Raw genomic sequence first — 25,103 nt, forward strand, 5'->3', positions numbered from 1 at the left:
TCATTATCTCTATCGCTTGGTGGTTACCCACATTTCCTTTTCTTTTATCTCGTAAATTAATTGTACTCGGAATCTTCTATAATCAGTATGGATAAATACAAATACCTGATTTTCTACCACTAAAATATGACAAGAAAGTTAAAAACTCCTTTTCTTCTCCTTTTCATCAGTGCCAAATTTTCAATCTTATCAAATGACACGGCGATTTTGGCCCATTAGCACTGATTTTTAAAATATTTAGGCCCGAAACACTGTTTGGGAAATATTTAGGTAAGTACCACTTTTTTAGGTACTCGAGCTTGGAGAGCTCGAGTACCCCATTTTTCTGTTCCAACGTGGCACCTAACGTTGGAACAGGAAAATTTAAAAAATAAGCTTGGTACCCGAGCTCCTGAAGCTCGAGTACTGCTCAGCGGAACTGAAAATTGCCCCCACACTTAAACCATCTGTTACCCACAATACCCAACCAAGAACAGAGCAAAACATACCCACAAACCAAACCTCTCAATCTCGCTATCTCCCTCTCTCAATCTCGCTATCTCCCTCTCAATCTAAAGCTATTTCCACACAAATACTCTCATTCTGCCTCTCAATCTCGCAAATACTCCCATTCTCCCTCTCAATCTCGCGATCTGCTTCATTCTCCGTCTCCGTCTCGCTCTCGGTCTCCCTCTCACAAGGTATGTCTCGCTCAGCTTGCATGTTTAGCTTGTGGGTATTTTTGTTTGTAAATTTGTTATTTTTATGCATAGAAATGTTAAACTTACTAAGCCATATTGTGGGTATTTTTATGGGTATTTTTATGGGTATTTTTGTGGGTATTTTTATGGGTATTTCAAACAGAGGGGCATCCGAGTTCTTCTAAGGCTAATTTGTGGGTATTTTTATGCATAATTTGTAAGGCTAATTCGCGTATCGATGATGGCCGGGGGAGTGGAATCGTGGTCTCCGTCGCCGTCGCGCCTGAGGGAATAGGAGAAGGGAAAGTGGTGGTTGTTGGAGGAGCGATGGTAATGGCCTTTTCCGTTGGGTGACAGTGGTGCGACGTCGTCTTCGTCCTCATCTTCTTCTTCGCCCTTTCTTCTCCCTGTCTCCGACCAATTAGGGTTTTCAATTTCATTTCACAGAGTCGCCACGCGGACCATTTCCCCTTCAATGGCGCTTTGTAAGCTCTCTCTCTCCGAAAAATTTGAGTTCTTTTTCTCTTAATTTTCACTAATCCAACTGGTTTTGGCGCTGCAATTCCATGTCTTGGTTTTTGTTTTAAATTTTCAATACACGTATATGAACCATATATTTTAGTTGAGTTTGTAGAGTTGCACTTGCCCTTGGAAATGGGTGTTTTTCCAATATTTCAACTTTCATGGCTTTTAGACAGGGATTATATTGCTAAATTTAAAAATTTGTAAGACCAAAATCAAACCTTTTAAAATTGAGGGACCAAAAATGCAATTTACCCTCAACACTAAATAGTGGTGGTATAATTGTAGTTCTTGAAGCAAACAAAGGCAACAAATATAAACCTACAATTGATATTGCTCAAATTTGAGCTTCACCAAACTTTGCAAAGTGCAGTGTTAAAACCTTGATGACAATGTTACTTACAAAAGCTTCTATTCCGACTACCATGCTTGTTTTTCTGTTGTGTACATGAGCTGCCATATCTCAATTTGACATCTTGATGTTGAAATTGGATTCCAAATCAGAGTGGTTGTGTCTTATAGGAAGTTTAGCTTTTATTTGAGAGGTTAGACTAATCTAAGCCTTAATTTGATTCTCTCTTTTTTATAGTCTAAGTTTGCGTTTTTAATTGATCAGCATCATACACTTCAATTTCTAAATGCTTAGCAGGTTCTTCAAACAGAGACAACATAGGTGATTAGGAAGAGTTTTAAAGGAATTTATAATGATTAAGAAGGCTCATGAGTCATGAAGGATTTGATTAGAAACAACAAACATAAACTTCCCTGCAACCTTTAGAGCACACATAAGATAAGAAAAAAACTAGCAAAAAAGAGAGCCAAAAAAGGATCTTTCATGTATAGTCTTGCATAATCTCGAATGTATCAATTCCAATACATAGAGTAAATAATACAATGCAAGCAAAAGTTTCTAGATTCAATGAGATATACAGCATATAAGAATTGTGTTTCCTGCATGTGCTTCATGATTCTCTTAATGTATAAATTCAGTTTAGGATTCTATTATTGAAAAGGAGATCATTACTAGAATAAGTCCACCTCACAGCAAAAAAAAGTTAGTCCATAATTAAGGTTGTGGGGTGTGTATTCTCTGGGAAAAAGAAAAAGGTTTTGAGGGTGCGCATCCCCTGCCCATCTCACCCTAAAATCCATATTTTTCATGGTTCCTGTCTTGTTTGTCCTCATATGTCCAAGCTGACCACATGCCCCACAAACAAAACTCTCTCTTGCAGATTTCCTGTCCTTAAAAACCTTGACTTTATCTCCCGATATTTTGATTTTCTTACTGACTAGACCAACACTTGTGATATCATTCTTTTTCGTTAAAGCTTTCACCTAAAGCTTTCCATACTTGCCTTTTTTCGCAATAACATTTTCTACCTCCTTCATGTCTTTATTAAATATCTCTTTGGAAGAATAGGACCCATCAGGTTGGGCAGTACTGACAATTTGCTTGATCCGATTTGTGTTCTCAAAACCAAAACTTGGTTGCAAGCCCAAAGCCAGCCCTGTTTCCTCCCTCACAACTTTAGTCTTTTTCTTCTTCCTCCTCTCAGCCTCATCATCTTCCATGAGTAACCTGCATAATTCGGCAGCTTCAACGGCTTCATCTTCATTTTCCTCTTCTGCCTGAGCTATGGATGGGCGCCTTCTCATTTTGAGCCCCTTAACACCATCTGCTTTGTCATGCTTTGACTCATAGTTACCTACTTCTTCCTCACATTCCTCTGCATCAAGAAGATTCTCTAAATCCCCAGCAAATGAATCAAGATCACTATTTCCTTCAGAGTCACTCTCATTTTCACGATCTAAGGCAGAAAGACTCTGAACTTGTCGTTCCCAAATCTCCTGACACTTCTCCCTTGTCTGCTGTTGCAGTTGAAGAAATGACATCTGCTGGCCACGCGCATACTTGCTGATAGTTGTGGGATCAATCTGTATCCCCGATGCAGCTTGCTCACTTGAAAGTTTGCGTATCATAGCAATACGGTGCCACGTAGTCAGTTTCGCAATCTCCTCCTCACAAACATCCAACTTCAGAAGAACCTCCCGTGCTTTGCAGTATTTGATAATTCAACTATTCTTTTAGTCTTCCGGAACTCAAAACTAGGACTTCCATCCTGACTGACCTGGTCCAGGTCAATAATTTCTTTGGGCCGTTTGATTATGATTTTCTTCTGAGGCTGTTCTCTATCTGTTTCTGTAGGTGGATAAGACTGTTTTCTTTTCTTGCATGAGGGTCAGTGATAATGGGAATGGGTTAGAATTCATTGAATTTGTGGTTCCCACTAAGTTTTTTAGTTGGGTTTTAGTTTTTGGTGAATAATGTGTTGTGAAGAACTTAACTAGTTTGATTGTGTGGGTGCTGTGACTTGTGAGGTTGTGTTGGTGATTTTGGAACTTAGTGTAGGTAAGTTTAATTGAAGTTTCTCCTTTCTAAGGTGAGAAGATATTGAAAGAGGGAGAGAGAAATAGATCATAGAGAAAGGGGATTTGGTTCCATTTTTGGTATTTTCAGCTAACACACTATAGGTAAATGCTCTCTCTCTCTAATATTTCCACTTTGAAGTTTCACTGATCATAATTTGGTTCCATTTTTGCCTAATCCCATGTCATTCTCTCTATTTTTTAACAACGGGAAAAAATGGACTGATGATATAGACCTATACAACTGAGAGAGAGTCTGAGTCTGTAAGGTAGAGATTGAAATCTGTGGGTTGCCTCCACTGTCAGCACGGACTGATGGTTCTTTTGTTTTTTATTTTTTATTTTTTGGTATTTGGGTTATATTGGGTTTTGCCTAAAGAAATTGGATTAGAATTGTTTTTGTTTTTGTCTATTTAGGTTGCATTCGTTTTGGGTATCTGTTTAAAATCAACATGCATGCCTTTTTATTTATGTTTATATTTTTTTTATTTTTTTTATTGGTATTTATTTCATTCCTTCTTCCTATGTTCTTGTTTCTAATGTTCTCTTTGTTCGTTTTTGTCAAGTTATTTGAATGCTTTTTATTAAAAAAATTAAAATCAAATTTAATTTTTTCCTTGTAGTTGCGATACATAGGTTACAGCGTTCACAGATTATAGTGATTACGTCATTGCATTAGAACGAGCACCAAAAATTTTGAAAGGTAAGTTTTTATGAATTTCCCCCTTAATTGTCCCATTCTTAATTTAATCTTTTGTTAATAAATGGTTGATTAATTTGTGCTATATGTTCAAATTCCAACAACATTTGGTTTTTGAGATTAATTTATGATTAGTTTTGGAGTTAGTTTACAAAAGAAACACAGTTGACAAAAATCTACATAAATAATTAGTTACATGTAAAACTATAGCTGTTGAACAATTATTGATTATGATGTGAGGGGGTGAATTCTATTGAATTTTGAGTCAATGTTATTTTTTTTTTAAGTTCAATGTAGCCAAATAGATGCATTGAGAATCGAAAAGAGTTTTAGTTTCAGCATTCAAATTTAGTTAGTTGGTTGGTAAATATTTGTTTTTAAGGCATTGAAATCGGAAAGATATGTTATCTATTTGTTTATTATTTTGACTCAACCTATTAACTGAGGATAGAACACAAAAATCATTTACTTTTTGTTTGTGGGTCTGGGTTGATACTCTTCAAACTTTGTATTACATGCTGAGATTGGTAACCTAAATGCATGTGTATGTATGTTTTGTTTGAAATGTGATTTTACAATTAGCTTTTGTTTAGATAGTTTCCCTCACCACGTGTTTGATGTGGAGCAACTTAAATGTTGTAGCCTAACTATGTTCATATTTATTTTTGTATTGTAGACAGTTTAGCCTCAGTATATGCACTTTATCTTTGCATCTTATAAGCCTTCAAAGAGATGAATGACAATATCTTCTTTGGTCTTGAAATATTTCTGGTATGTCCATACCATTCTCATCCTGCTTAATCATATTTAACTGAGTTATATTTTAGATTAAGTTACATTTTCAACAACAAATAATGACATAGGAATTATATGTGTAGCCAGTTGTAATTTCTTGTGGCTGGATTCTTTTAAAATAGAGTTCTAAACATGTTTATATCTATAATTACTTATAGCTAGGAATTGATTTTCTCATGCCCAACCTTTACCACTCCGATGCAAAGAATTATTGCAATTCTTAGCCTGTATGGATCATATCATTTGAGTTTTGTGTTTGCCTTTGTCTTTGTTCTTCTGCTTGCAATATCCCCACTAAATCTGGACATTTTTTCCACTGTATTATTGTAGTTCTTAGCCTATATGGGTCATTCATCTTTAGTTGGTTTATAATCATTTAATCCTTTCATAATTTTCTGCACACTTTGTGTTGGCATCATTAGAGATGCTTTGGTGAGAAAGCATATAAAGTCTTTGGAGGTTATTTTCCTTTCTTTCAAAAGAACAATGTTAGTCAAAAATGCCTATCAGTTTTTTGATAAATGTATTGCGAGAGAATAGGAGATCAGTGGCACTAAATTGAGTGACCATATTATATTTTATGAATATGACTTCCATTCTGCTCGGGTACTTTATTTTCACACATCATAGTTTGCTGATTTGAAGCTTTGGATCTTTATTTTCTCACATCATATTGGGGGCTCAATTGAGTTATTGTTTGCATTTGCTACATTTTTTAATTGGTTGCTTAAGCAGTAAATATTTTACTATGGGTTGGTAGTTTGAACAGTCAAGAAAGAAACCTGAGAAATCATAAAATAATTTTATAGAGATGCTAAATGTTATTATCTGCGCCATTCTAACTTGCGCCTTAGTTATTGTTAACTATGCTTTCTTCCTTTGAAAATTTGTTTGAACAATTTGGTGGGTTATTCTTATGAAAAGCATGCCAACTATAAAGTTTCCAGTTACTCATTATAGAACCCATAACCAACAAATTTGCCACTACCCATAAAGGTTTTTTTTTTTTTTTTTGGTTAATATATATGATATAGGTTTGGGTATTTTGGCTGGATTGGTTTTGATTTTGGTATTTGGGTTAGATTTGGTTTTGATTAAGTTATTTGGTAGACTTTTTGATATTAAATGATCACATAAGAACTTTTGAAGTGGAATATACTCCACAAGTTTATGTGCTCAGTGCTCTTTACCTTAAGTGTCCAAATAGTGGGGTCACCTTAGTAGAAATAAATTTGAAGCAAAAAATAGTGTATTTTGTGGAAGCATAACAAATTATAAAATAAGTTAAGTTGGAACTTTTAGTGTTTAATGAGTGGATTGGGTTTCTCAAAAAAAAAAAAAAAAGCTTTAGGGATTTTTAAAGAATGTGAGTGAAAGGTTTATGCATTTGGGATCAAATGTGGTCTGGACACTAGGAGTAGATGATGGCCTAGGTGTTTACTATTTACCCTCCCTAAAAAAAAATCACTAACATAAGCACTCTACCTTAGATACAGTAGAGAGAGAGACACTCTTGGTCCTTCACTACTCACTATATGGTCATCAATAAAATTGGTTTCATTTTCAGGTACTACTCCATGTCTTGTACAACTAATGGGATTATTCTTCGTTCCAGAGTCTCTCCTAGATGGCTGGTGGGTCCAAATATCTTGATGGGAATGTAATTTATATGTTGTTTTAATTTTGTGACTAAAAAGAAGACGATTTGATCCCATTAGTGAAGAAGAGAAAGATCAATTTTTATGACATGTAACAATATTCTTTCATTATTTCATGACTATATAATATATATATGTGTCTGAATTGGACTTTATTGTAGATGTGGGATTTATATTATGGGTGAAAAAGCTTACAACTATATCTATGTTGGTATTGGCTAGCACGTGCAGCCCAAAGTAATTCTGAAAAAAATAGGACTGGGGGTTGACAAATTTGCAAGTTGGCAGGTTGGTACCCGAGCTTGGTGGACTCGGGTACTTTGTGAAGTACCCGAGTCCACAAACCTCGGGTACCAACCTGCCAATTTGCAAAATCGTCAACATTGGTTACCTAGTCCTATTTTGAAAATTTGCAGGTTGGTACCCGAGCTTGCTAGACTCGGGTACTTCACAAGGTACCCGAGTCCAGAAAGCTCGGGTACCAACCTGCCAATTTTCAAAATTGTCAACGTGGTACCCAGGCCTATTTCGAAATTGGCAGGTTGGTACCCGAGCTTCCTGGACTCTGGTACCTCACAAAGTACCCGAGTTCACCAAGCTCGGGTACCAATCTGCCTACTCCGGAATTACCAAATTTCAGAACAGAAAAAAAATGACTGTCAGATTAGTACCCGAGTCCACCAAGCTCAGTACATGGGTAATTCTCTTTTTTTTTTTGAATTGGCGAGGCTTAATTAGAATGGTTTCGTATCTTCTTTCATTTTTTTCTTTTTGCGTCTTTCAGTATTTCAGTATTTATCCGTCATGTGATGATTTACTTTAAAGTTGTAAATCATGAATCAGACCAATAGGAAAGCAATGAAAAGCTTTAGCTGCCCTGATTATCATCAAGAATGTGACCGAAATTATTATCATGATCAAAGCCTGATTCAAGAAGCGATAAAAATGGAGAAAAATATCAAATAGAAATCTACCATTGATCAGTCTTGAAGAGCAATCATATTATTTCTTGTATCAAACTTGAGATCCTGGCTTAGTTTGACATTACGCAACATGTACAGCAACATAAAATCATGTCTTTGGTAGTACTAAAAAGGATATAAATCTAAGCACCCATAAAAGCATTTCAAGCCTTTCAAGATGAGAGTAGTATGATAACAAAAAGGAGATCAAAGGCAAGGCCCACTAATAATGATAGCCATGCCATAAAAGGAAACTATAACAATATTAGTAGTTAGATGAGCAGTTGGTAGCACTTCCAACTCTTGGCATGCCGACATTTTCCCTCTTCGACTCTTCATCCACGGTGAAAGTTACACCACACACCTGACCAGAAATTTCCACCCTTGGCACAGGCTTCACCTCATTAAGGGGGTGTTCATAACTCCTCAAGCCTCCAGACGATGTGAAGAAGCATCCTTTGGAAAACAACAGAAACAGATAAATCAGCAACCTAGTAGTCATGCTCATGATGTAATATCAAACAAATAGACTATAGTATTAGTATCTGGAAGTTCATTCTAATAATTACACAAAATCAAAACAAGTCCTACTTTTTTGAACTTTTTTTAACAATGTGGTAGATAAATGACAGCACTTGATAAATGGGAAAATGAGTTGATTAGAATACCATCAATTGTTGAAATATTTTGCAAAAATAGGGACTTCAGCATGCTGAATTTGAATACTTATCACTTCATTCACATCATATCCTATTTTTTGTTTCAATCCAATGGATGATACGATTGAAAAACACTTGTAAGAAATGGGCATTAGCATTTTACACATAATGATCCAACACATACAAAATCAACACTAGAAATAATGCAGTCATCAACACCAAGCATAAGAAGAGAAAGTCTTAGTCCCAAAACTTTGGAATTGGAATGAACCACATGTACACAAGCAACGATGATATTTTAACGATATATGTCATAGTTGGTCCTTCAAATTTTTTCCAATCTTTCTTAAGTTATAAAAATACATAATTGAATGGCATATAGCATGCATTTTGTTTCAAGTTGCATTTAGAAGAATGCCACGGTTTAAAATTAGCGTACCTAGTCTGCGACACCACCACTTGTCGGTACCTCATTCCGCTTAGGGCATGTTCTTCGGTTATGCCCCTCTTGGTCACACAACCCGCATTGCACCTTCCTCCCCCCCTCCTTCCACGGTGTGGTTCTCCGCCGTCTCCCACCCTCGTCCATCTCATTCCTGATTCGTGTTGAGACAGGGCGGCCTTTCTCTCGAATCAATCGGGGGTTAGGGAGGACCCTTCGAGTTTCTTCAGGATCCGGCCATGATAATCTATCTTTCAACGCAGGGAAAACGGGAGCATAGCTCCGAAACAGTGCATCCACGCTATAGCATGGGTCAATGTATTGCTCTGCATCATGTCGATACCTAATACAAACTGCAATGACATGTGAACATGGTATCTTGTACAACTTCCATTTTTGACATGTGCAACTTCTTTGCAACAAATTAACTCCATGTGTGTGATCCCCATGTCCAGCACTCTCTGGATTATGCGGTGTATCTACTTGATATGATTGTTGTTGCGCGCTCAATCTTGTCACCCTATGACGCTCCGCCTTCGCCTTATTTCTCATGAAGATATCCAAGGCATATTTAGTCCATTTTTGTCCCGAATTTGACTGTGCTATGCTCTTATTGCGACGATCATCGAAGTAAGAATTCAATTTGAACCATGTGTATTTCACCATTGCCGTAATGGGCAAGCTACGAGCACCCTTTAGAACACCATTGAAGCACTCAGAGACGTTTGTCGTCATTGCCCCATAACGATAACCCTTGTCAAAACTTAGAGCCCATTTCTCTTTGGGCACATCCTTTAGATATTGGTGCGCATCCCGGTTGACATTCTCAATTAACTCGAAGGTGGCATTGAACTTTCGCTCTTGGGTAGCACTTGCTGCCCTCCATACTAGATTCTTTAAAGTTTCATTCTTCCATCTAGTGTTGACGTTACTACATAGATGACGAAGGCAGTAACGATGTTCTGTCATGGGAGGCCGCAGGGAAAAGTCTCGATTATTGTCTCTAAAAATAGCTTGTATCCCAGGGTGTCTGTCAGATACGACACACAGGTGTCTCCGGTCAGTAACATACGTTCTTATACAAGCCAAGAACCAACCCCAAGTCTCTGTGCTCTCGCTCTCGACAAAGGCGAAGGCTACTGGATAAATTTTATTATTAGCATCTGTCGCCATTGCAATCATCAAGTTCCCTTTATATTTTCCATAGAGGTGGGTTGCATCAATGCTAATCACAGGCCTACACATCTTGAACCCAACAATACATGGACGAAACGCCCAAAATACGGACTTGAATGTACAGGTTCCCTGTTCATAATTATCGTCCACTATTAACTTATACTCTGTACCCGGACTTGCGTCCTTCAGTCCTGCCAAAAAACGCGGCAACTCCGCATAAGACTCCTTAAAATCCCCGTATATAGATGCAACGGCCTTTTGTTTGGCATCCCATACCTTGTATGTGAACCATAATGATTACGTTAGAAATGAATACAAGTTAAATAAAGAAACTTGAAGAAAACAAATCAAGACTTGTAAGACTATATTATTTCTTCGCTCCGCATTCCTTTTTTTCTTTTCTTTTTTCAATTTCAATTTTCATAATATAAAGTACTCATGGGTTTTGGGAAAAAAAATATCATGATTATACTTCCCAAAAGACTGATGTCTCTATGTTGTATTGAAAATATAATGCAAGTTAAAGAATAGAATACCTTGTAATAAGATATTTCGTGTTTTAACTCTGCCAAAGCAACGTGGCGTAAGTTCTTTATCTTATACGCAGGGTCTTCTCGTATATAGCGCTCAAGTACATATGATAAGAACACCGAATCAATCATCCGACCATCATGAGCATTCTGAATTTTGTCGCACGTGTGGGGGCCCTTGCATTTTGCGATCTTCCAGATATTGTCTCCCTTGCAACATATCGCACGGACTGACCATGGACAGGAATCATCCTCGCAACTCACCATAAGCCTCTCTGAGTCTGAATGCTCAGTTTTGAAGCTAAAATTATCTCGCACTGCGTACCAAGTCAACGCACGTCGCACCGCCAATTTAGTTGCGAATACCATCCCTTTAATTGGCTGCTCCCCAGGCGTCCATGGTAATACTTCCGCTTGCATAACCGGTGATGGATCAAACATATTATCCCAAGTGTTTTGGGTGAACCATTCCGGCGTAGAATCGGGACCGGGGCATGTCTCTCTATTTTCTTCTACAACCACATCTTCGATATGATCAACATCCTCATGTTCACCCATGGTATCTAGGAGCTCCTCGAAGTCATCCCTAGTAACATCGATATGGGTTGCATCATCACCAAGTCCGTGATCATTACGGTTATTGTCGGATGTGCCCCTATGGAGCTCATCATCAGGTAAATGCTCTCCTTCATGCACTTGCTGGGGCCCTTCCTCCTCCTCAATCGAGTTCCCATGGGCAAATGTCTGCCACGGTTCATTGCCATACCCATCTCCTGTGTTCTCTACACACCCTTGATAAGATCTTTCTGGTATTGACTCGATGTGCTCATCTACTCTTCCATCCAAAACAGTATGTTCTGAACCCTCTCCAGCCTCTACTGTGGCGGGCTCAACAGTGACATAGAGATCCGAAGCAATGAATCCTCGAGCCACCATTTGTGCAACCATTTCCCACATCATCTTCACTTCGGTGCCACCCGATAATTGTAGTGAATTGTAGAAAACCTGTGTGTCTACAACCCGTTGAGGTGCTCGATACACGATGGAAATCTTATGCCTAGAGTGGTCTAACCCCATCGCCTTCAATATTCTTCGTTGCAAGTTCATAAGCCCTATCCCACGTTTCACCTTAACGTATTTTTGCTTTTGGTTCGAGCCTTGGTATGACAACCCATGCAATGAATGATAATACATCTCCCCGTCGTAGTACACATAGAAAAAGTGAAAATCCATCACCGACCTATTATTAACAATATAAAAGTTGTCATCATCTATAACCACTTAAATAAAGATGACGTATGATAAAAACAATTTATATTCAAACTCAACCTCCTAAACTTTCTGTGTAGAGATATAAATAATTTTCAATCGTTTTAACCACATATCTATAATTTATAATATATTTAATTACAATACTTGGCTGCCAGCAAATTGTAAACAAAAACTGTGTTTTATTTAATATTTAGATAACTTGTAAATTATAGAATAAACAATATACAATGACATAGTATTCTTTTACATCTAAATAAATAAAATACATAGAAAAATAAAATATAAAATTTAAGATTCAAAGCATAGGCAAATATAATGACAATGATACAAATTCTTTTACATCTAAATAACTAAATACATAGAAACATAAAATATAAAATGAATTCCCCAAAGCATAGGCAAATATAAGTTTTACTGATACGAATTTCTTTCTTCTTCTTGAGTTTTTTGTTATTTAGATATAGTTTATGTTAACTGTGGCTCCCCCCAAATGAATTTTGATATTGTATAGACGTTCATTTCCTTTACCAATATCACTATTCACATCACTTGCCTTTCTTGCTTATCTCATAAATGAATGTGAACAATACAGTTATGTATAAATTTTTTTACAATTTTAAATTCTGAATTTTTGTTATAAACTAAGTTTTTTAAATATTTAGAAGGATAGAGAAGTAAATGACGAATGGGGCATATTGTGAGAAGCAATCAGACAGCAAACAATATACACAACTTTACAAGTATTTGCTATATTTTTAATATTTTTAGATTTCACAATATACACAATTTTTAATATATCAGCAGTTGTACATGGACGCAGGGTGTTGCAAAAAACTGAACTCATGAACTGTGGTCATGCAAAAATAATGTCATACGAACCACACATGCACACACAATCAGACAAAACATTTAACTTACCTCTATGTATACAATAGGCAGGACCCAAAGGTGAAACGGTTTGCCTTCAATGGAAAAAACTGACACACTTCAGCTGCAGATGGTGACCCAACAGTTCATGATAGCTTCAGAAATATTTCACATGGCAACAACTGACTCTGACCAATGAGTTTTGTGATGTTAGTGCAAGAGTCATTATGGTCATAAAGTGTACAAGTAAGCTGGTGAGGGAGAGTCAGAAGGTACCATTTGCCTTAACTTAGTGGTTGGCGTCAGACAAGTGGGCAGGGAAAAAAAAAAGCTGAATTTCACTTAAATTTGGAAGATCAAATGCTCATTTATAGCTTTTTTTTTTTTTTTTTTTTTTTTTTTCATTTTTGTTTGAAGATTAGAATAAGTGTTTGTAGATTGTAAGTGTCACTCTATCATAAATTTATATTAGAGTAATGTTACAACCATAATTAACAATTTGTACAAAATGTTGATGTGGTCAACTTGTTATTGGTTTTTATTTAGGCCTACATATAATATGCATTTTTTCATAATAGCTTAATCACTCACCACAACAGCAATTTGTAAAAAAATTTGATTGACAGTTTGTATCTCTAGCATTATTCTTTATATTATATGTCTATGAGAGTATATGTAATATTGATTGTGTGCATTATTTTTTGTTATAATATTATTTGTGTAAATAATAATGTGTGTGGAAGTTTGTGTGTACAATATAAAAATAATACTTATGTGGCTAATGAAAAGGTGACATGACATTTATAATTTTACTACAAACACTTTATAAAAACTGTGGGAACTTACATGTCCTGATATAATTGGATTTTATTTATTCTCATGACAAAAATAAAGAAAAAAAAAACGTTGGCTTCATTGTACATTAATTTTTCGTCAATCAAAAAAAAAAAAAAAAATAATAATAATAATTAACGCCAACCAAGTTCGCGTTACTTGGTGGCGGTCTTTGTGAAGTACCCGAGCCCACCATACTCGGGTACTAGCAGACTTCCTACAATAATAAAAAAAAAAAAAAAAAAAAAAGCCAATTTGCAAGGTACCACCATGTTGACAATTTCGCAAGTTGGCAGGTTGGTACCCGAGCTTGGTGGACTCGGGTACTTTGTGAAGTACTCGAGTCCAGCAAACTCGGGTTGGTACCTGCCAATTTGCAAAATCGTCAACATTAGTACCTTTTGTTCATTTGCAGGTTGGTACCCGAGCTTTCTAGACTCGGGTACTTCACAAGGTACCCGAGTCCAGAAAGCTCGGGTACCAACCTGGCAATTTTGAAAATGCCACTAGCAGAGTACCCGAGTTTGGTGGACTCGGGTACTTTGCAAAGTACCCAGGAGTGGCCCAGCGCAATTTTGAACTTACGCAGATTGGTACCCGAGTCCAGGGAACTCGGGTACCAATCTGCCTAAGTTCAAGATCACCCTTGTACTGGGCCAGCGGTTTCCACAATACCATGGAGACAACAAGCTTGAAGAAACAATCTTGTAGCTCCTTTGAAGAGTCAAACTTGAAGAAAGAGTGTGATTTCAACTAGGTCTTTCTAAAGCTTAACCAAACCCGAGCTTGAACATGCCCAGCAAGTATGAGCCTCTTTCATTCACACCACTTCTGGCATAGTAGGAATTAAGAAACAAACCCAGCTACGTTTGCATAAATAATGTTTTTTTTTTTTAAATAAAATAAAGCATAATGTTCATCAAATATGGTCTCACTTGCATGCAAATTTTCCATATAAACAAATCTAACTGTATTTACTTATAAAGTCTTTTTCTTTATATATGAGAATATAAAGGTGCAGCTCTGCAGAATTCATGTCTCTTGCTAATGCGATGGTCCCATTGGAAATGTCCAATCTACAAAATAGTGAAAATACAAATCATAGAGATTAAAGTACATGTAACTTCTGGGTCTTAAGGAATCTAACATTGGAGAGTTTGGCGTTTATCAGAAATTAACCCATCTAATCATTTTCCCACACTTCCCCCCATTCTGCATATAGGTATCATATTTGTTTCAACAACATAAACGTTAGCCTAGCCATATGAAAAATTCTGCAGAATACTGTTATATGGTCTGACGTTACTACATAGTCTCCATGACTTCTTGTTCAAGTCTTCTCCATCATCTCTGGACATCACCATTGAATAACATATTTTGCACAAAATTAAGGTGTTGTGATCACTAATGAAACTGCTCTAAGTTTGTTGTATTTGTTCATGCACTTCTTTTCCTCTTTATGTGGAACCTGCAAGAACAGCAGCACGAAAAATTAGAAAAGGCAAGGGAGGGAACGATGGTGGAGAGGGGATGGAAATTGTTTAATTCTATTTTCTACATGGGATCCTTCTCTTACCCATGCCTGCTATCATCCAAGTCAGGAAGTGTGGCAAACAGAACTGCAAAAGTGCACGAGCCACATGAATTGAAGGATGTTTAATCCTTAGTGTTGATAGATGCTGCCACAAAAAGAACAACATGAAATACACTTCATTTCTAATTCAAGCAATGAAGCAAAGAGAAGAATTAAAGAGAAGAATTAACATGAAGTGATGCAAAAAGCAGGAGGATGATAACTCACAGACAGAGGGCCGGGTGAAAATTCCATGTAAGGTTGATAAGTGTCAATCATTTTTGATGCCATTCTGCTAGCTGCATGCACTGTGCTAATACGGAAAATTCTTTTCTTCTCGTAGCTATTCATGATGAAGTCACAGAATTAGAATGCAGGGTAACCGAGTAAGAGTTTTTTCCCCCACTAAGACAGATTACCTTCTAAGTGTTGAGGCAGTTTCATAAGACTGTTGAACATCTGAGCCACTTTTGGCCAGCTTATCAAGCTCAAGTATAAGCTGGTAACAGTCCTGCACATACAATTGTTACCATAATGAGCCTATAGGAACTTAGAAGAGATCTTTATCACCAACCTCAGGCATCCATTAGCAATAAATTTCATTTGCAACCTATCTGCATATTCTGAGTATCAATGACCAAAGTATCCAGTAGCCATGCCAGATAATTTTCATTGCATTTGACAGGACATGGTTATGCTTAAATGAATATATAACAAAAGAATACTACATAAAAATAGAATTTCATGAGAATATTCATTTCACAAATATACAAATACACAGTAAAAATTCCAGCCCTTGGCAGGTGAGATTTGAAAGGTTTGGGTTGCCAAATCCACTCTACATTGGACCTAAATCTAAACAATGTTAATAATTCCACTTCGTAGACCCTTTCTAGAGGCTGAACACACAATTAATAATAAAATTCACAGTTATAATTGCATCTACATTCGCTACGCCCAACTTCAACAAAAAGTTTCCTTCTATTGCATTTCTAAACATCCCACATTCATCTCTACAATTAGGAAATACCCATTAATAGAAACATCCCATAACAACTGATTGTTGCCACAATGCTTACTAAAGCATGCACAATGCTTATCAACCACTACCATGAAATCATCTATATAAGAATGCCTATAACATTCCAGTCTATATCTTGTAATCCATGTGGATTGCATAATAGTGGCTCATCATATAAAATATATACAAGAAGATCCTATACATGACAAAAAGATCCTATACACCATTACAAACCCAAAGTAGCACAAATTCTGCCCTTGAATCATTCTCGTTTTCTTCTCCTCACCGGTTCCTTGACTGGTCTCACCTTGCCTGAAAAGAACACAACACAAGCAAATATTAATAAGCAAATGATTTAACTATAAAGCGATGTATATGTAATCGGTATCGAATCAAACTATAGTACCATGTCCAGTCCCACAGTCAGGAGGATGTGTCCGTGTGCGTTGCGGCCTTCGTGGCCGATCCTCGATGTGCGAAGGCTCTGCTGGGGGGGTGGGTATTTGTGTCTGGATAAACTCGGTATGCACAAACTCAGGGGGGGCAGCAACAGGGGTGGGTCGCCCAGGAGTGGGCATGAACCTCATCTCATCTCTACCATCTAAAACTGCGGGGGCAAGGCTGGCAGTCAGTGGGGGAGACGTACGGGTGGTGGGCAACAGAGATGTACTAGGGGGTGTGGGTGGGCAAGTACCATCGCTCCTCATGGATGGGGACCCAAATGTGTCTCTATGGGCAAACGTATGGGATGGACCCGTATCATCGTGTGCCATGGACCCTACGTCATAAGCAGTGTCGTCCCACATCTCATCTGTTGTCTGACTTGCTTCCTCCATGGTGTGGTCATGCACGGGTGTGTGGCGCCGACTAGATGTGGGCACGGGTGTGTGACGCCGACTAGATGTGGGCACGGGTGTGTGACGCGAACCAGATGTAGGACGCTGAGCAGATGTGGGACGTCGACTAGATGTGGGCACGGGTGTGTGACGCTGACCAGATGTGGGAGGCCGACTAGATGTATGACGCTGGCTAGATTGACAGCCTCCACGCCCTTGACGTCCACTTGCTTGCCGACCACGTCGTACAGCTGGTTCACTTGTGTTGCCCACGTCACGTGCATGGTCCAAGGATAACCGACCGATCTCTTCAACAGCTTGCAAGGCATTAATACAATCGGTGTAGATCTCAGACCCTGGTTCGCACTTCGTTATAATGTGCAACTGTGATTCAACCTGTCAGAAAAATACAAGAGTAATGTTAGTAGGTTTAACTAAACTATGCGAAGCAAAGTACATTTATAATGAAACAGTCTTTGTAAATTTACCAAAGTGTCCCAGTACGAAGTCTCTTTTGTAATATGGCGAATAGTGCGGGGACGAAACCAAACCAAATACTCGTCATTGTAGTTCATCTCCCCGTGAAAGGCCGGTGCATCGGCAATTTTGGCGTGCGCAGCCCATTTAGCAATATGCGGGGCATGTATTTGGGCCCAATCTTTTTCGTGCTTGCCCTGGAGGGTGATCTTGTGCAGTTCAATTGAAGTATCAACATTTTCTGGTATGCCTTGCTTCATCCCAAACTGTCGGAGAACACGTTCGGGATGATGGCCTTCAACCACCCAAAAATGTATCAGCGGCACAATAGACCTCCATATACGTTGGCCTGCCGTACAATATGCGGGTAGAGAACGCAAATAATTTCTGTACGGTTCCCAAACAATCTGCAATGATTCAACAGATGCAAACAACCATATTAACAATATAATTAGAAAAAATGTGTAACGAATGTGAACAATACATGTAACTCTGAAATTAAGAATGTTTTTTTTTTTTTTGATAAGTAAGAAAGATATATAATTAAGAATGTTTATTCACTCCAAAGTGATAAGTAAGTACAAAAACTACATGCCAAAGCGGTTTCCACTTGTAAGACACGATACCTGATTTGGCCGCAGTGAAGTAAACGACACACGATAGGCACGTAGGACGTGCATCGAATGTTCAGTTGTTATCTTAGCCCCTTTCCATCTAGCAACCAACACAGACATAACCTTCATATTAGTTACTTACATAATTCTCATGCGAACAAAGTTATTGAGGAAATGTAAAACGATAACTATCTAAGATGCTACATACCTGACAGCAAGTGGACCTGGAGGCAGTGCCTGGTGTGGATGCCTCATCACAGGACATATGTGGGGAAACCTCGCCCACGCCCACAACTGCACCAATAGTAGTGCACCCCCAATCTGCTTGGCTGTCTTCTCTGATGCCTTACAGAGGTGTCTATAGAGCCAACTTAGTGCTGCACTACCCCAACTATACTTTTTTCCATTGCTGATTGGATCGAAATATTGCAAATACCTAACTGAGATCCGTTCTCCAGACTTATCCATAAATAGCGTACCACCTAACAACTCCAATATGTAAAAACGAGCATACTTCTGCACAAGCGCCTCAGGGGCGTCAACCGGGAGAGGGTCGCGAAACTGATCCTCAAGCCATTTGGCTTTTATGCTCGCCCCTTCCAGCACTCCAGTGTTCTTTCTTGGGTTTCTAAGTTCTCTATTTGGCGGAATACGCCCTAGCAATCTTCTGCAGACTTCACGCCAACTGCCCGTCGAGGGTATAGATTCCACCAACGGCAAGCCATCTACAGGTACCCCCATTATAACCTCCATATCTTGTAGTGTGATGGTCATCTCACCGTGGGGCAAGTGAAATGAGTGCGTCTCCGGCCGCCATCTCTCCACCAACGCTGTGATCAATGCGTGGTCAATGTCCATATGTGGGACCCGAAGCAGCCCATCTAACCCCGCATCAGTGATATAAGCGAGAATTCGTGGATCTAGCCCATCTACCCCTCCTTCAACCAGACCTTTGTCTCGGTGACGACAAGTCAATACACCTGGCACTTCCTGCAAATAGAGCAGCGTAGTATTAATAATAATTACAGTACCACATAATAAGTACGCTTCAAAGTTAAATTCCGCCCATCTTTCGACTACATATATTGAACAAGTGCATACCTCGCCTTCCAAATGAGCATCGAAAAGCAAACTTGAACGATGCTTATCCTGCCTCGTGCACAAAGTCTGTATAGCTCCATGTGGGTCCATATCTGGCATTTGGAAACAACATCAAGACAGTCTTATTTATTTATTTTTAATTATAAACAAATTTGTCTGAAAATGGCAACATTATTCATCTAATACAGTCTTAAGGTGATTTAATAAATTATTTTAGAAAAGTTAGTTATCAAAGCATGTGTTTCGACAATTGATTCATTTAACAAATTAACATTTCTTTTGATAAATTAACATAGTATCAAAGCATGTGTTTCTACAATTGAAACTTATCTCTACACTACTAAAATAAATTATAAATAACATAAAAACGTGTTAAAATAATAATTAAATTAACTATTTTTTAACATGAGACAGAACTTTTTATCTTGCAATGTGTGCATGTGCGTGAGTGCGTGAAAAGATTTGTGCAGCTCATGGGTCCGGGATACAATTATAATTTTCCGAGTAACATTGGAAAGATATACATTTGGACCACAATACCAAGTTCCCATTCACATTGGCAATCAGTATTCTCAAAACCATATCAGTTTCCTTAAAGAATAAGAGATTGCAGTCATTAATAAATTTTAATTGATTTAATTAGTACAAAATCTTGAAATAAATTTTGATGCTGTCACTTTTCGCCATTTGGGTTATTTACATACCAATCACACCCAAAAAATGCCAAAAATGTAAGCGCATCATGGGTAGTTCAATTTTCTTCTCAAATATAGAGTTTCAATGGCTTATTGACTTGAATAAAATGAATTACAAAAAAAATTTGAGTACGCGATTGTGTGGTGCAATAACATTCTTCACAATACAAATTGCATAAATTCTCTTTTTAATAAATCTAAAATATTCAAATAAACTTGCATATTCACATTTGCATTAACCCAGTATGCTGAAAAAAATATTGGAGACAAAAGCCACTGCCATTCTTGAACAGAAACAAGCAGCAGAAAGAATGAAAGAAAACAAAATCAAACAGAAAATGAAGAAACAATAAAATTCCAGCAATTATGAAATAATAGCACCACAAGTATGGACTGAGGTGTGAGCCTTGTCTTCCTTAACTATATTTAGCAGAAAGAATAACATCTTCCATGATATGCGTATTGAACAATGTTGGAAAGATCAATACATGGGGAGGGAAACTACAAAGTACAAATCATGGAGAACCATACAAGACCAAAACAATCACAAATGTTGCTTCTTATTTTTATAAGTGCAAATTCAACCAACAAGTTACAAGCTTTCCTCTTCACATGGTTAACTTGCTGCTTTAGACTTGAAAAGAATGAGACTTGAGAGTATTAACTCTAAAGTTTTTAGGATTATTAGAAGTTCACTGTTGTATAAAGAAGAGAATAACAGATTTCCATATGTTAGTTTCAAAAAGAAAGAAAAACCTATGAAATTCTTCCATATGTTAGTTCACTGTTGAAATTTGAGCTCTAGTTGCATATATTGTCTGCCTGTGAGTCTATGACATCAAATGGTGGACTAAGATCTCAACAGAAGGGGAACAAAAACAAAGACAAAAACGAACTAAGTACATGCATGTATGACTTCAATACTATGTTAATTGTTTGAGTATCTATTTCTAATTTAAGAACAAAACTATACCTTAAGGTAATCCTAAAAGGTAGAGTCACAAAAAGGTAAAATTAATTAATTAATTTCACCTATAGCTAATATTAAGTGTGATGGTGCTAATAACTAATACTCCAATATGTCTCAGTTACCAAACATATTACTGACTGAGAAACTAGAGCCTAAGATTTCAGACCCATCTTATCAAACTACAAGTTAAAGACTGAAAGGATGGAAACCACTACAAATGATGTTTTCAATTTTGGGGTTGTGCTACTTCAACTTTTGACAGGAAGAAAGCCAAAATCTCTGTTTAAAGAGGTATGCTCTATTTAACATGTTGTCTCCCATATAGTTTAGCATGTTACTATTTTATAAGTAGTTTTTTCACCTAAGATGGTAAATTCCAGCGGATTAGCTGAATATATTTCTATTGTCAATTGTAACTGATACAGGCAAGGAATGCAATAATGAAAGGAGGAAGCATAAGTGCCATGGCAGATCCATGCTTAAGTGGGGCTTATATTGTAACTGAATTTCAAAATGTATTATCGATAGCTGTTCAATGTACTACTCCAAATGAGCAAGAAAGACCAAACATGGAAGAAGTCTTACAGAAACTTGAAGAAACCCATATTTTAAGTCTAAACTTCAAATCCAATTGCAAGAATTTTTGAAAAAAAAAAATGTTTGGAAGTTGGAACCAGCAATGCTACAAAATATGTTTTATGGATTTGTATTATATATTTCTCATTATAAAATTAAGTGCCAACAATGGTCAATCTTGCACACATAGAATTGATAGGTCTAGTCCTGAACGGTTCAATGATGGGATCAGCCTAAGGGATTGGCTTAAACCTGGGCATAGTAAACTAAACAAAGCTGAAAGTGTGCTTATATTCAGGCAGATTGTGGAGTTAGTGGATTCTGCACACTCTCAAGGAGTTGTCTTAAATGACTTACGGCCATCTTGTTTCTTTTTACTGCAATCAAGTAGAGTTAAATACACTGGTTCTTCTACTTGATGTCAGAGAATTAGAGGGTGTGATGTGTCAAGAATCATTTCGGAAAAGGCCATTGGAACAAAATGAGCATGCCTACCTTAGTTTGGGTGCAAAGCAGCGAAGAATATGTGAGGAAATGAATTCTATTAAACAACAGCCTTACTTCATGACTAATGGTGGCTTCAGTACTAAATCAATGAAAGAGACTGAAATTTCAATCACTGGTCCAGAAGATTCAGGACAAACTGAACTTCAGTCTCAAAACAATTCCAGCTGCCAAAATAAATCACTGGCTGCACAGCAGACTAGATTTTTATGATTCATGTTGTTACTTTCAAAAATTGAAAATAACCCAGCTGCTAAAGTACAGTTGAATAAAGTTTTTTTTATTTTAATTTTATGTCTTGGCCTTTTCAAGTTCCAATGAATGACAATTCCTTGTTCATTTCTTTTCTCAGAACCCCAAGTTCTGGTAATGAAATTTTAGGACGATTTGAAATTCTGGGTTTTGTGAATTTTTCAAGAAAGCAGTGTGTGAGGCGGCTCCAACTAAGAAAGCAGACTCAGCTGCAAAGAGGGCTCGTGAAGCTGAGAAAAGGCGCATCTACAACAAATCCCGCAAATTTGAAATCAAGACCCGCATGAAGAAGGTGCTTATTATACATTCTTGTAAAGAGGACTATGTTTAATTCTATTTTTGTTGTGGGCTCGCACTTTATCTGGTTTTAGGATAGTTTTTATGTTCGATTGTTCAGTAAAAGGCTTCTAGATATCAGTGATGATATAATGATATTAGAGCTAATGAGCTCTGGCTCGAATGGCTTCTTCCCTTCTAAGAGCAAGGTAGGGGGTGTGGTTGTGGGTTCAAGACCCATACAAGGTGTGTGTGTAAATTACCAATATATAGAAAAATTAATGGTATAATGATGTTTTATATATTATTTCAAACTGAAATTTTCCTTTTAGATTATGAAGCTATGTATCAAATCATCTTGATATGAAACTTCTCTTTTTGTTTAAGAATCATTAACAGGGTCACGATAAAGATCAAAGATCTGCTTTTCTTCAAATTAGTGTGATCTATCTACTATAACATGAAAGGCACTTCCTCCTATCAACATTGGTAGCCTGACGATTCTCAGCACAACTTTGGAGACCTAAATTCTTATGTTTTTTATTTCTTGTTTTTGTTGTTGTTCTTCTTCTATATTTCATGTGTGGTTAAACTAAATCAAATAAAAGGGTAAAGTTTATGCACAATATGTTAGGTGCTTAGGTGCAATATATGTTTCCCAATTATGTTCAAACACAGCTGCATTGAAGTTACTTGTCTTTGGAAATATAATATTGTTTGTGTTTCATTGGTCAATGCAACCATGTGTTTGTATTTATTTGGGGAACTAATGTACAAAACTTATTTTTGCCTAAATTTTGTCCCAAATTAAAATATCCTTTTTAATTTTTAATTTTTAATTTTATGTTTGGTCCATATCTGAATGAAACATCCATGTCGATATCTAGATTGGTATCATTCCTATATCTTTAAATTATTGAGGTAGAATTTGGGGTTTCAATCCGTAGGCCTCATTATTTGCTGACTTTCATGGACAGAACCTTTCATGAGTGAATCCAGAATTGAACCCAAAAGACAAGCACAACAAGACCAACATTCTAGTAATCACCGAAAAATATAAATTAACTAACTAACTAAATGATGCCCCTCTGTTTGAAATACCCATAAAAATACCCACAAAAATACCCATAAAAATACCCATAAAAATACCCACAATATGGCTTAGTAAGTTTAACATTTCTATGCATAAAAATAACAAATTTACAAACAAAAATACCCACAAGCTAAACATGCAAGCTGAGCGAGACATACCTTGTGAGAGGGAGACCGAGAGCGAGACGGAGACGGAGAATGAAGCAGATCGCGAGATTGAGAGGGAGAATGGGAGTATTTGCGAGATTGAGAGGCAGAATGAGAGTATTTGTGTGGAAATAGCTTTAGATTGAGAGGGAGATAGCGAGATTGAGAGAGGGAGATAGCGAGATTGAGAGGTTTGGTTTGTGGGTATGTTTTGCTCTGTTCTTGGTTGGGTATTGTGGGTAACAGATGGTTTAAGTGTGGGGGCAATTTTCAGTTCCGCTGAGCAGTACTCGAGCTTCAGGAGCTCGGGTACCAAGCTTATTTTTTAAATTTTCCTGTTCCAACGTTAGGTGCCACGTTGGAACAGAAAAATGGGGTACTCGAGCTCTCCAAGCTCGAGTACCTAAAAAAGTGGAACTTACCTAAATATTTCCCAAACAGTGTTTCGGGCCTAAATATTTTAAAAATCAGTGCTAATGGGCCAAAATCGCCCAAATGACACAGCATTATTACTTAGTGCCGTCATGGGAGAGTAAAATATGGCGTTGATTTCTAATTTTAATTCCCTTAAAAAAAATTAATAAAGAAAAGATAGGTTTTTTGGGTGTTGTCATCCTACTGATAATGAGATTATTTAATAAAAGCATCCCAATGTGAAAACATACAATTGGACGGTACAGAACCAAATCTGGCTAAGTGTTTGGAGTACGCATAAAAGAAGTAAATAACTGTCCTCAACTTATTGAGTCCATTGAGTAATGTAAACTACGATAATTTTTGAAGCACAGGTATAAAAAAAACAATATGAAAAAAAAAATTAGTATAAAAAAAAAAATCACAACTCTTTATGGGATTAATTGTGATTGATGGAGAAAAAAAAATGGTATTATGACAAAAATTGTGAGTTTGTTGATGATACTAGAAGAATTCATATGAAAACTCATGCGTGCTGGATGTTACTAAACCTGTAGTTAGTCCCCTAGTAATGTGAAATTTTTCCCGAGATTTTTTTTTAATGAAAGGTTTAGAAAAGATTTTAAGATTTTAATTTAACTCTTTTTCACTTATCATCTTTCTAAAATCATTTTTTAGTTGCTTAAGTTACCAAATACTCCAAGTTGATTCTTAAAAGTAAATATGTTAGTTGTCTAATTTATACTAGTTATTAATCTTTTGAGGCTGATTATAAGTATAATTTTTGGACCAAAGGAAACATAGGATTTTGTATTAAAAATAAACCTAGGAACTTGTTTGGTCATCCGAATTTTTCTTTTCCTTGTTTCTCAAAAAAAAAAAAAAAAAAAAAGAATTTTTCTTTTCCTTTTCCTAACTTCGATTTTTATTTTCCTTTTCCAAACTTAGATTATTTTTTCTTTCTTTCTTTCTTTCTAATGGTATTTGAAATTAGTCTTCAAAACCCAATTTTGACATGATTTGTTTTTTAC

The 25,103-nt window shown here is 36.9% G+C and overlaps 2 protein-coding genes and 2 long non-coding RNA genes across 4 annotated transcripts; 1 reads left to right on the plus strand and 3 right to left on the minus strand.

Moving 5' to 3' along the window:
- The first annotated feature begins 126 nt into the window (after window positions 1-126).
- LOC126697039 (uncharacterized) lies at window positions 127-23,075 on the plus strand. Its single transcript, XM_050393852.1, has 4 exons — window positions 127-137; window positions 376-680; window positions 5,006-5,037; window positions 21,766-23,075. Exons 1-4 carry the CDS (start codon window positions 127-129, stop codon window positions 22,102-22,104), a joined length of 687 nt encoding a protein of 228 aa, XP_050249809.1. The 3' UTR covers window positions 22,105-23,075.
- LOC126713164 (uncharacterized) lies at window positions 7,738-9,232 on the minus strand. Its single transcript, XR_007651295.1, has 2 exons — window positions 8,843-9,232; window positions 7,738-8,200 (listed from the first exon to the last, which is right to left on the minus strand). It is a non-coding gene; the product is annotated as an uncharacterized LOC126713164 (long non-coding RNA).
- On the minus strand, window positions 15,105-15,776 carry LOC126713163 (uncharacterized). The gene is made up of 3 exons (XR_007651294.1): window positions 15,517-15,776; window positions 15,326-15,440; window positions 15,105-15,203 (listed from the first exon to the last, which is right to left on the minus strand). It is a non-coding gene; the product is annotated as an uncharacterized LOC126713163 (long non-coding RNA).
- LOC126713161 (protein MAINTENANCE OF MERISTEMS-like) lies at window positions 16,060-24,030 on the minus strand. Its single transcript, XM_050412837.1, has 7 exons — window positions 23,671-24,030; window positions 19,147-19,238; window positions 18,254-19,035; window positions 18,058-18,145; window positions 17,443-17,838; window positions 16,525-17,350; window positions 16,060-16,430 (listed from the first exon to the last, which is right to left on the minus strand). Exons 2-7 carry the CDS (start codon window positions 19,234-19,236, stop codon window positions 16,381-16,383), a joined length of 2,232 nt encoding a protein of 743 aa, XP_050268794.1. The 5' UTR covers window positions 19,237-19,238; window positions 23,671-24,030; the 3' UTR covers window positions 16,060-16,380.
- Window positions 24,031-25,103: the final 1,073 nt, after the last annotated feature.

The sequence above is a fragment of the Quercus robur genome, chromosome 2, assembly GCF_932294415.1.
Source record: "Quercus robur chromosome 2, dhQueRobu3.1, whole genome shotgun sequence".
Classification (NCBI taxonomy): Eukaryota; Viridiplantae; Streptophyta; class Magnoliopsida; order Fagales; family Fagaceae; genus Quercus; species Quercus robur.